Source organism: Crocodylus porosus, unplaced genomic scaffold (assembly GCF_001723895.1).
Source record: "Crocodylus porosus isolate Cpor-Errol unplaced genomic scaffold, CroPor_comp1, whole genome shotgun sequence".
NCBI classification, from domain to species: Eukaryota; Metazoa; Chordata; order Crocodylia; family Crocodylidae; genus Crocodylus; species Crocodylus porosus.
In genome coordinates, this window is record NW_017728886.1 from 17,916,681 (window position 1) to 17,928,931 (window position 12,251).

At 40.3% G+C, this 12,251-nt stretch overlaps 1 protein-coding gene across 1 annotated transcript in view; it reads right to left on the reverse strand.

The window, feature by feature from the left end:
• Nucleotides 1-12,251, reverse strand: part of DIP2C (disco interacting protein 2 homolog C) — a 209,614-nt gene that overhangs the window by 88,644 nt on the left and 108,719 nt on the right. The window contains exons 19-22 of the mRNA XM_019530709.1: nucleotides 11,491-11,627; nucleotides 8,374-8,582; nucleotides 6,420-6,534; nucleotides 2,101-2,302 (exon numbers count right to left, since the gene is read on the reverse strand). Of these exons, the coding sequence (XP_019386254.1) occupies nucleotides 2,101-2,302; nucleotides 6,420-6,534; nucleotides 8,374-8,582; nucleotides 11,491-11,627 (663 nt within the window). The remainder of the gene's footprint in view (nucleotides 1-2,100; nucleotides 2,303-6,419; nucleotides 6,535-8,373; nucleotides 8,583-11,490; nucleotides 11,628-12,251) is intronic.

The following is a 12,251-nucleotide window of genomic DNA, read 5'->3' on the forward strand; positions in this document are numbered from 1 at the left end:
CCCCCAGCTTCTGGCTTGATCCACTGTGCAGCTTAGACTAGCCTGTAAAGAGTGAATCAGTTCAGGCTTGGGCTTTTTGAATATTTGTCCCTAGCCATTGATAAGTAGTCACTGTATGTTTCTGTATCTCAGTTTTCATTAGTAATTTCCTTTAGATAAAGGTAAAAGCATCAACATTTTAACCTTTCTCAAATGGAAATGTTAAGTGTTAGGGCTATTAAACAATAAAAATATTAGGAAATTCTAATATACCAAATACACTGAAAAAAGACATCAGAAATGTATGAGACAGGAAGACATCATGACTATTATTTCTCTCATAAGCTGTCCTTCACTGGGTTTATGCTGGGTATTGTAAGCTGGAGACTACCTAAACTTGCACTGAACGCTCTCATCTGAGACATGACCACATTGTTATTTTTGCTTTGGACCTGTAAGAGTTGACTGTGGATAAAGTATCATCTGAACTGAGCTTAGTCTATCAAGGATGTGCAAACCTCGTACATATGATGGGCAACAAAGGGATATGATGGAATACAGATATGTTCAAAACTAGAGGAGGATCTTAGTTATTCTGCTTTAAAAACAAATTTGACCAGGGAGATCCATAAGTATAAATGAGAGGATGATTTGCAGCCTTCAGCTGCTGTTCTATTGCTGGTCTTCCTCCATGACGAGTCACCTTATTACCATTTGCAGCATCTGCACATATCACATCCAAACAAAACCTCTAGTTCAGAACAGTTGGCATTTCATCTGGGATGTGGCAACAAGGATCTATCAAACTGAAACTTCAGGCAACATCTCATTATTTAGTTGCTTGACAAACTACTATCAGTGTCTGTTATTTCATTTTTTTAAATTGTTTGGGTTCTCAAACATTTGTCCCAGAGTAGAGAAACAAGAAAAAATTCTTTTTACAAATAAATATTGGTTCAGTAATGGACAACCCCAGATTTTAGACGCTGTAGAAGAGGATTTTCCAGATTCCATAGTATGTTCATGTTCAAAATCATTAGCATTCTATCACCAGTATGCGCCGATGGGGCCAAAGTTGGAGCCACGGACTCAGGCACCCCTCAAATCATGCAAGTTCCAAATTTACATTCAAGTTCAAATTTACAGCATGGATCCATCCTTGTGGGCAAAGTGACTGATTATTGGCTTCGAGTCACTGAACATAGGACTGGAAAAAATCTCCACAGTCAGCAATTCCAGTCCCTTCTTACTACAGGAAGCAATGGTATTCCCTTCACAGATATAATTCCCTTCACAAACTTATCAAGATCCCATCTTAAAACTAATTAGGAAAGGGCAGGAAAAAGACCTGTCAAAAAAAACTGTTACAGAACCTTTCTCCTGGGGTGGAGCTGCTTCTAAATTCCATCCTAAATTTATTCATGGGCAGTTTATATCCATTTGTTCTTGTGTTCTTGTGCCAGCACTGTCCCTTAGCTTAAATAGTACTTTTTACACTTTTGTGTTTATCCTTTTCATGCATTTGTAAGGATCAGTTATATCCTCTCTCAGCCTTTATTTTGTTAGGCTAGAATAAAACAAGCTAAGCTTTTCTTGTCTGCTCCTCTATGGCAGGATCTCCATTTCCCTAATGATTGTAATGGCCTTTTCCTGTATGCGTTCCAGTTTGCATTCAACTTATTTGGTCATGGGGTGACCATAACCATATAAAGAATACCAGATACAGTTTTACTTTTTACAGTGGCATTAATATTTTCCTCTCTCTATTGGAGTCCTGAGTATTTTTTTTTCAACCCAAGGTTTTCTTTTTCCCTCCACTGTCTTGTACTACAAAACTATATTTTATGGGTTCCCAAGTCAAACCAAGTACTTTTAGGAAAACAAATATACCATTAGAGATGGTATAAAAGTATTTGAAGGAAAAGGGATGTATTGGTAGCTGTGTTGGTCTGAGAAAAATAAATTCAAAACTCTCGAACTCTAGGTATCATTTCTAAATCAAGAGTTCTAGAGTTCTGCATTTCTTTTTAAAGGAAAAGAGCACCCACGACTCCTGGAGGCATTGCAGCATCCTGTAACACCACAAATAAAATATCAATAAAATGCAGTTACCCATCTTACCTGGCTGTTTTTGTCTTGGTTTTGGCAGGTTTGTTACACAGGTGTGGGGACACATCAACACATTGCAGGGATGCAAGGAGCCTTCCAAAAAGAGCTGTTTGGTTTCTGATAAGTGTATTCCTCCTAGTGGAGTCTTTGGGAGTGTGTTTGCTGGTACTAGGGCTAAACAATAAACCCCCACTTGATGAATACTGTCAATAGCCTAGAAAAATTCAAGTTGGAGTTAATGAAGTATGGTGAATTTGTTATCATTATTACAATACTTGTTTCTCTAAACTGCTGCAGAAAGCCAAAAATAACTACTTGTTACTATAATCATAATCTTCAGCAATATGAAAGAAAAGAAGATTTTTTTCTTATTAGGTATGAAAGCAAGGAAATCCAAAAATAATTGACGCATCAAAAAAAAAAAAGGATAAAAACTCTAGATGGCTACAAATACTGAGATGACCATTAAGTGAAGATCCTGGTGATGTCCACTTATGGTGTCTATACTTGTGCTCTGGGATGGGGAGGAGGGGTGCATTTTAATTAGAGCAGCTCCTGGACAGCTGCTCTATTTAAAATGCCACAGTGTCACCTTTATTCAGTGTCCTGTGTTTCAAAATGGCCGTGGGTGCACTTTAAAGCTTGTTCGACAAGTTTTAGTTAAAACACTCCCACTACCATTTTGAAGTGCAGGACACTGAATACACATGATGATTAGGCACGGTGGAGTGTTCTAATTAGAACGTTTTAATTGAGTGCTCTAACAGACTCAGTGCATCTGCTCCCATGCATTCTAATTAGATTGTGCTGGAGCACACGTATAGGCACCCTTAGATTTCAGCTGATATGCCTAGCACCCTTCCTACATGTGCTCTCCTAATAGTTTTCTATTAGATGTAGTATGCAGACAGACAATCATAGGTAATTTTAATCTGTTTACCTTTTTCAGCATTACTTTTGAAAGGGACACTATCAACTTAAAACTCAGACCATTTAAAAAACAGCTACGACAATTTCAGATGCTGCACCCACATCTCAGCCCTCTGACCAATATCATTTTTTTAATTAATGGAAAATGTTTTTCTCCCTAATCACTAAGTGACAGATACTCAGAAAGAAACTAATGGATCACACAAGGGAGCTAGGAAACTGACTTATTCCAAATGCGCAAGGAAAAATAAGAAGTTGACTCTTTAATCCTTTACTTCAGATGACTTTTGTCACTGCTTGAAAAGATTGCAAGTACAATTTTCTCAAAGAGAAATATTGTTTGAGCTGTTACGTTCAGTATTTACATTAATAAAAGGAGTTATTAAACCAAATTTGAACATACATATCTGTAGATTCTTTAAATCCAAATCTACAGATCAAAAATTTTCCTTCTAATATTTTTGACCTAAACATTACAGGAATGTGCTAAGGCAAGGGATCTGAAAAATTAAACTGGCTTCCACTGTCCAAACAGAGAAGAGCAAACTGCAAACAGTATGGCTGATGGGAAGTCAAGGTTTGTAAAAATCTCATTTATTTAATAACCAAAACTTTTTTTTTAGCAAAGATGAAAATGTTTATGCATACCCATACATACCTCTGCAGGTCCCACTAAAGATAAAATCCTGTATTCTAGAACAATATGTCTCTTCCAGTATATATTTAATGATGACTAGATGATATACAGCTTTCCCTTTTCCTATTTTTGATCTTAGAATGTACTGAACAGAAAGAGTAGCTCAGGGGCAGGCAATTACTTCGGGCAAAGGGCCGCTTACTGGGTTTCGGCAAGCCATTGAGGGCTGCATGACAGGCAGCCCAGGGCACATTCATATTAATTTTCTAATTTTTTTAGGGGCCCCGTGGGCCACATAGAATGGCTTGGCAGGCCGCATCCAGCCCGCGGGCTGCATTTTGCCCACCCCTGGAGTAGCTACTCCACCATAAACATGAGTTGAGATGTTTGCAGTCCTTGTGGATCTCAGTGTAGGTACACGTGCTATATATGAGTGAGACTGGAGTGTTTTGAACAGTGGCAACTGCTGGGGCTATGTGTCCACCTTTTGCCTCCCTGAGTCCCTGTTGGAGGGTGTAAAGGATAGAGAGGCTGTGGCTCTCCATTAGTTACCTCTCAGCTCATACACTAGTTCTATACTAGCTGAGGACTCAGTGATGGAGAGTGTCACTGCATCCCCACTTACATCATCACTTTGATGAGTTGTGGTTGCTGTCAGGTTTCTTTTTTGAGTAGATGGCAGCCTGGATCCCAGGAAAAGTATGTAGCAAGAAATACCCATTTTGGGTGTGTGCTGAGGAGTATTAGTCTAATGGTTATGGTGCTCAGCATCTGCTGCTATGTAGAAAAGTCTAACTGCAAATGCTTGGCCAAACAAATCAGCAGCAGGTTGCTCCAAATGACCATTTTGCAGATCTTGGCAGCTGACACATTTCTGAAGCAAGCGAATGATCTGCTTGAGGTCTGGTGGAGTGAGCCTCAATGTTCAGAGTGAGAGGTAGGTCAAGCAGCTGTTAAAGTAGTGGGGTACATTCTGTTATTCTTTGTGATAAGATAGGCCATCGTTTGCCATGCATGACGACAGTTAGAAAAGGATGAGTAGACAACCTGAACTCTTTGTTTCTACCGTGAACCTCTGGGAACACCTGCTATGTATAATTTTTACCCATAAAAGAGGATACATACACAATAAGATGAGAACTACGTTTTTTGATTCTGCTTAGAGGTGAACTCAGAACAAGGCTTGTTGATCACTTCATATCTATGACATATCTTATAGGGAGGGCCAGCCACATGTGCTTGGACCACTTTCAAATTCTTGGCTGAGGTGGTTACAATAAGAAATATTGTCTTCAGAATCAAATGAAGAAAGAAGCAATATGTAAGGGACTCTACAGAAAGCCCCCCATGAGTCTCAAGAGGACAATACTTAAGGTCCCAGGAAGAAGTAGGCTCTTCGGCCAATACATATGCATGTGGCAGGTATTTATGGAACTTACTGTTCTGGGTGAGAGGAATCTGGGTATGACTAACTAGGAGACAGTAAGCTAAAAACTGCACTTCAGTAGAACTGGACAAAAGTCTGGAATACCAGAAATGCAGCCACTAGTAGAGTATCTGTGGTAGTAAAGCCAGCACAATGCCTGGGCTGTGCTCTCTCTTCTGACAGTATTGTTTTTGGTGGACCTCTTCCTGCTCTGTTATCAGGAGCTGTTGGAATTGTCTAGGCAGCCCTGTCCATGGCACGTAATCAGACAATATCCAGACTACCATCAGGTGGGGGAACTGAAAGTCTGGATGAAGGATCTGAGAGTACTACTGTCAGAACTGTCTGAGCTGGATGAACACTTACAACTGATCAGTCAGTCCAGAATGCAGCTCTAATAATGATTACGACTGTCTCCTGAATTCAGAAATCACTCTAGGGATCAGAGGAATTAATGGAAAGATATCAAAGGAGACCTGAACTTCACTACAGCGGAATATACTGGACAATGAAGCTTTCTGAGAGGAAGTTGCGTTAGCCAAAGAAATGGAAGATCCCTAATTTTTTTTTGCTGTTCTCTCATTGGCAACGTAAGTGGTAAAATAATGCCCTCTGCATGCAGAGCTGTATCTGGGCTCTACATGTGAATGTTCTCTTTGTGTATAGATGGGTAACAATTTTCTTGATCAAGACTAATGTCAGGTGACTGTGCCACCGGTGCTGAGGCTTTTGAGGTTTTGCAAGATAAAGTTTCCAGTGCCTGCTGAGACCATGGGTTCTGAATGAAAAGAGTGCATACAAATAGTATGCATCAGGATGGTCCCCTAAGTGGGAAAGACATCAAATATGACTAAGTCTTGTCAGAGGATGAGTATAGTTTAAGCCCTGAAGGCCTGAGTGTGTCCTGAAGTAGGAAATTCCGTGCCCGGTGGTACAGGAAGATCCTCCCGTGCTTTTCTTCTTCTTTTGCGATGTCCAAATAAAGAAAGTTTGAGGAATAATATTACTTCACAGATTTGATCCAAAGAAACCATTTTGAGGTTTAAGAAAATTAGCTGGTTGGGCATTTGCTGTATTCCATTTGGTTGCCCAGGGGAATAAGAGGTGGGTTTCAGCTCCTCCATCCTTCTTGCTCTCACACAGTGGCACAAAGAGGGACACAACACGTGCAGCTCACGTGACCACCACTATTCAAAGGAATATGACCTTGCATTCATCAGGACACACCCATACAGCTGCATACTCATGTACTCAGAGCACAAATGTCAAGTTACTTTCTCCATAATGACTGGCAGATCAACAAAAGAAATATTAAATAAGAAAAACTGGGAGCATTACCTGGAGAACTCTACTCATCCACTGAAAACTATCTTCCTCTGTAGAATCTGGCCTTTGTTCAGCAACAATAACTATCCTCTCATCATGGAGTACACTCACTGAAAACACTGCTATTCTGTAGAACAGGAAAAAAGGGTACTGGGTAAGGGTATCAGAAGCTGCAGAAAAGATTATTCTTAACTTTTTGTCACTGTTATTTGTTTCTTATTATTCAGAGAATGGAGCTTTACGTACAATTTGTTCTAGCAAAAAACAAAAAGCCCCTGTTACATGAAACCCTGCAATAGCTGTTAAATTAACTGGCTTTGGAGAAAAGCTACTGCAAAGACATGAAATAGCAGTAAATTATTTTCTTTTGCTTTTATTTTTCAAGGAGTGTTCCAACTGGTCTTTGCTTCATTAGCCTTCATCTTTTCAAAGATAAATGAAGGCTATGATTATTTAGGGCCCTAGTAATGTAGTAATTGTTTGAAGTTTGGAACAAAGTGCTGCAAGCTAATGCTTTATAAACATTAGCTCTGATCACTGGAGAAGATTCCATACTTCTTACACATACACAAATTAAAACAATCCTTTTTAGAGAGTGACATATGAAGTAAATAAGTTGGGCTTGAATATCTTGTACAATGTGCAAGGCATTCACAATGTGCAATTTTGCAACGGCTTGAAATTTAAACACTGAATACCTTAAAAAGACTCTATGGGATCTTACCCACACAGGTATGTATAACCCATTGTCTTCTAAGGTGTGCAGTATTTACATGACGGCTGCTTGCAGACATTAAACCCCGCCCCGCAAATAAAACCATGCTTTACCAGAAGCAGCAGTGCATTACTTTGACCTGGGTCTGCAGTGTATGTATAGACTGGGTGCTTCAATGGGGCTTTTTGGTGCTTTTATCTAATAGCTGATTCAATCCGGTATTACATAAAAGTGCCCAAAAAGCCCTAATAAAGTGCCCAATTTGTAAAGATATCAGGCAAGCTAGGTCCAACTAATGTGCTGCCTTTTCTGGGTATGTGCTAGACTCAGTGTGGGAGTGTGTGGTGGGTTTTGTTTTTTGGGGGGAGGGTTTGGGGGAGGTGGTGTTAACATCACAAGCAGCTGTATATTTTAAAAGGTGCCTGGTACCAAGCACAGAAAGCAAAAACCAAAATTAGGTGTCTAGGTTCTCTTTACAGATACGGACAGAGACAGATACCTCAAAAGGGGCAAGCCAAAAGGTGAATACAGTAAATTCAGTTATTTAGAAGCCAGGAGAAAATGGTTTAATCTGAACTTCCCAACTCTGGAGCTAAGGTGCCTGAAGCAGGGAGGCATTTCTATCCACACAAAGAGCACAGTGTAGGGGTCTCTCCTGATGGCAAGTTCCTGAATCCTCTCTTTAAAAGGGCTCACTCATTTCTCTGAAGTGCAGCCAATAAAAGAGGAGGTAGCTTCACTTGCCACCATTTATTTAATGACCTAGAGTCATTAAATGGTTAGAGTGCCCATCCAAGAAGGGGGAGACCTGGATTTTATGTCCTCTTTAGCTTCACAGATTACAAAACCATCTCCCCCCAACTCCATGGAGAGTGGCCTAACCACAGGCTCCCAGTGCTTAGCAAGGGCAGTTTTGTGAATATACAGAAGTAGAACTGCACAAACCTAGGGGACTTTAAAGTTAAATTCTTAGGTGCCTCCCGGATTTGGCAGTTGCAAAGCAAAGGCTTTTGAAAAGCAGTTTTGGATCCAATTGCTTAAAGCCTGCTGAAATCCTGTTTTGGATGTGGCCTTATTTATTCAGGAAGAGTCTGCAATAGTTTCTCTTTTCTGGCCATTTGTACCACGTAAACTGTACACAGAATCTTGTGGGTTACTGGCCGGCTCAAGCATTTTAAAGACTAGGACAATTAGACCTGCTCTAAGCAAAACAGAGATTTCTATTTAAAAGAAAAGAAAAACGAAGCAAACCTTCCCCTGTAGACAAATTTCATTGGTTCCACTGCGAGTGCAGTCGCTACAATGTCATCAGCATTGTGTCTTCTTCCACTGACAACCATTAGACCATCCATTTTGCCGATAACAAAGACAAGCCCACCTGGTCCTATGAATCCTAGTAATCCAGTTCTTATAAAAGGGTATTCACTTATAGGAGCTCCTGAACTGGTCATAGGAAACACCTGTAAAACACAGAAATACAGTCCTTAGAGAACACAATCCTAAGTGCTCAGAGAGCACCTTTGGTTTCAACAGGACTTGGAGTGATCATATCACTCAGGAAAAACTTGTTTGTCAAGATGAGCACCATGATGCTCTCTATTTATCACCATAAAAACTTGCGACAAGGACTCATGTGGAGGGAAAAGTGTGATGTAGGAAGGTAATAGCAGTGCCAGGCCTTGGTTTAGCACACTTTCTGTGGCTTCAGCTCCATACATAATATACAATGCAAAAACCAAATTAATAACAACTTTTTTTGTGGAATAGAAGTAAATTTAGGTTACTAATAAACAGCAATTAAGAGACTAATTGTTTTTGGGGATGTCCTTCCCTATTACAATAATACAGTTTTTAAAACCACCAAAAGTAGTAAGTAGCGTCTTTTTAATATGCTGTGCAGTGATGGTTCTTAAAACCAATACATTTTATACAAGTTAAATGCCTCATACATTATTGCCTTATCCTCTATGTTTATGCTGTACAATAGAGAGCTGCACAGAGCTACCCAAGCTAGCTCACCTGTAGGACATGGTACAATCACGTAAGTGTTTTGTCTGGGCAAATTTACCCCGCTTCTATAATTAACACAGCAATACTCCTTCCAGTATCCCACTATCTCATGTAGAGCTCATTCGGGTATTCCTATGCAGCACTGCGTTGCGCAGTCTAGACATACCCATAAGTCCGAAGTGGAGCAAATGCAAACAATCTACAGTAATTCCAAGCTGACGGACCACTTCTGTATCTTGTCCTTCAAGACTCATATAACAGAAGAAAGGTCATGTACTGCTCTCTGATGCACACAGGTGACTCTCATTGAAGAGTCACTACTTTTGCATCAGGCACTGTGATGCAGCCCTAAAAGTAGAGAACAGGCTCTTAGCTAGGTGTCATGTGAAAGGACACACTTTTTTTAAGAGCCATCATTCAGCAAGGTTTTTGAGAATGTGCTTAACTTTCAGAACGAATAGCCCCACTGAATCAGCAGACTGTTTGTGTACCTAATATTATGCTTAAATGCCTTGTTGAATTGGAACCTCACTTACTCCCATCTGGATATAACCATTTATGATTCAATTACATTGATACTGTAAGTTCTGCCTCCAAAATGAGTCCAAGCATATTCCTGCTTTAGAAAACTCAAATGTTGGATTACCATCTATATCAGCTAGCACTCTTTGCTCTTTCAGCACTTCAAAAAGTCATCCAACACATTCCAAACCATTACTGTAGATCATGATTGGGAACTATTTTCCCCATCTCTGTAAATTATTCAATGTATATTATGTCTGATGCTCAGAACTACACATTAATAGGAGAATATTATGACTACCATTATGAAGAACATGTTAACACTCTTTAGATTAGAAAGAGTATTTGTTAAAGGAAGGGCAAATGTATTTGTTCCTAATCTTTCCCTCCAACACTGAACGAGAAGAACAATTCACCATAAGTTTCTCGTTTAAAACTTTTCAATTCAATTTTTCTCTGTACTTCCCTGTCTGGTAACCTTTTCATACTGGCCTCAATTTAAGTTTAATTTGAAAAACAGACAGTCCCTACGGAACAATCAATGGACCAATCTTCATCATAAAAATGCAGTATACAAAACAACAAGTGGAGTCTACAAATTCAAAAAATGATACTTTAGGCCAGCACTGTCTAACTGACAGCCCTTGGTCCACATTCGGCCTGTGAGGGGTTTAGTTGTGACCAGGGACAGGGGCAGTGGAGGGCAGCAGGGCCCAGGGAACTGAAGGTGAGCCCAGGGCCACACAGGCTGGAGGTGCAGCAGCAGGGAGAGGGAAGAAACACAGGTGCATGGCACAGTGGAGTGGGGCAGGGGATGGGACACAGGTGCAGTAGGGGAGGATGGGGCATCCCCCAGGATCTGGGGGAACGTCTGTTCACCAGAGCGCCCCAAGGGATGATGAGGTCGAACGGTCACAAACTCCTGCAAGACCGTTTCAGGCTGGACATAAGGAAGAATTTCTTTACTGTCCGAGCCCCCAAGGTCTGGAACAGCCTGCCAGCGGAGGTGGTTCAAGCACCTACATTGAACACCTTCAAGAGTAAATTGGATGCTTATCTTGCTGGGATCCTATGACCCCAGCTGACTCCCTGCCCTTTGGGCAGGGGCCTGGATTCGATGATCTCCCGAGGTCCCTTCCAGCCCTAATGTCTCTGAAATCTATGAAATCTGCATGGTACAGTAGTGTGGGGAGCATCTGCATGGCTTGCCCTTTTGCAGCTTGGGGGAGTGTGGCCCCCACTAGCGTTGCCTGCAAGGTGTTTGGGTCCCAGTCACTTAGAAACTGGACAGGCCTGCTCTAGGCATTTTAAACAAACAGCAAAAGAGCAATTAGGAACAAGGCAATAGTGGTAAGCCAGGATGCTTTCTACCATTAAATCTCTTTAAGATGTACATCTGCAAGGATATTTGCAGAAAAGCAATCTTCTAACGTTGGCTAGTTGTGAGATTGTTGGCAGTGGCTTTAAGCTACACATATGAAATAGCTTTCAAAGTGAACACATTAACCATCAAGCTCAACACAGAATTTGCCTATTGAACTTTGCCTCTCCCTCTCACTTGCTTTGCATCAATTGTTACCTCTGATTGTTGCTTCAACATCAGATTGCAACCTCTTTAGTTCTGGGACTGTGACTTTCTAAAGATTTATAAGGTACTACATGAAACTGAGCTCCACTATAGATTGCATCACTGTATCTCCCTAAGCCTTCCAAAACTGACATCACTAATAAAACCACCCCCATTATTAGCATGAACATGGATCTCCAAAAATATCTTCTGAAGATAAAGAGTGCTAAAAAGAAAGGATTCTATATTGTACCTTTCCTTAGACTCACCTCAAAAGTGTTTTTGGTCATGCCCGAGAGTCCATAATATGATGTACCTGTTGCAATTGCACATACACAAAGTTCCCCTATTTCATCTGTTTTACAGAGCTGAGGAATTCCATCTGGCTTCACTGAACACATTATGGCTGAAGAAAAAGCAAAATACTTTCAAATATTTTATAAAAAAACAACTACAGGACAAAGTAAAGTGAGGGGAAGAATCTATGATCTAGAAACTTCAATGCATAAAATGCATGTAGATGTGACTACCAAACAAACAATGTTTGTGAAACAAAGACATTTTACATCAAAGATAAATTAATATTTATAGTACAAAAGTGTCAGGAACTTTATATAAATCTAGTCTGAAAAACAAAACTGAACTTGGCCTGATTCCCTTGCTTTTGTGATACCTTCATAAAACGTGACTGCACCCTGTATCATACTGAAAAATCTATTTACTGTGGTCACTGTAAAATAAACTATTTTAGTTGGGGTGCTTGATGATAATTACATTGTACAACAAACATAAAGCCATGAAGTTTAGCTTTCACCAAAACCCATGCAAAAACTAAGTTTTTTCTGCTTTATGGTCTAGTATGCCAGTTAATGTACACACACTCAAATAACCTGGGAGAATTCTCCCAGATTTGCTCTCCAGGTAGAGAAACCCAAAGTCATATACACAGACATTCAAATGCTGATGCCCTGAAGAGTGGAGAACTTGCAGTGCTGACAACTGTGCAGCTGGAGGGGTAGACGACAGAGGG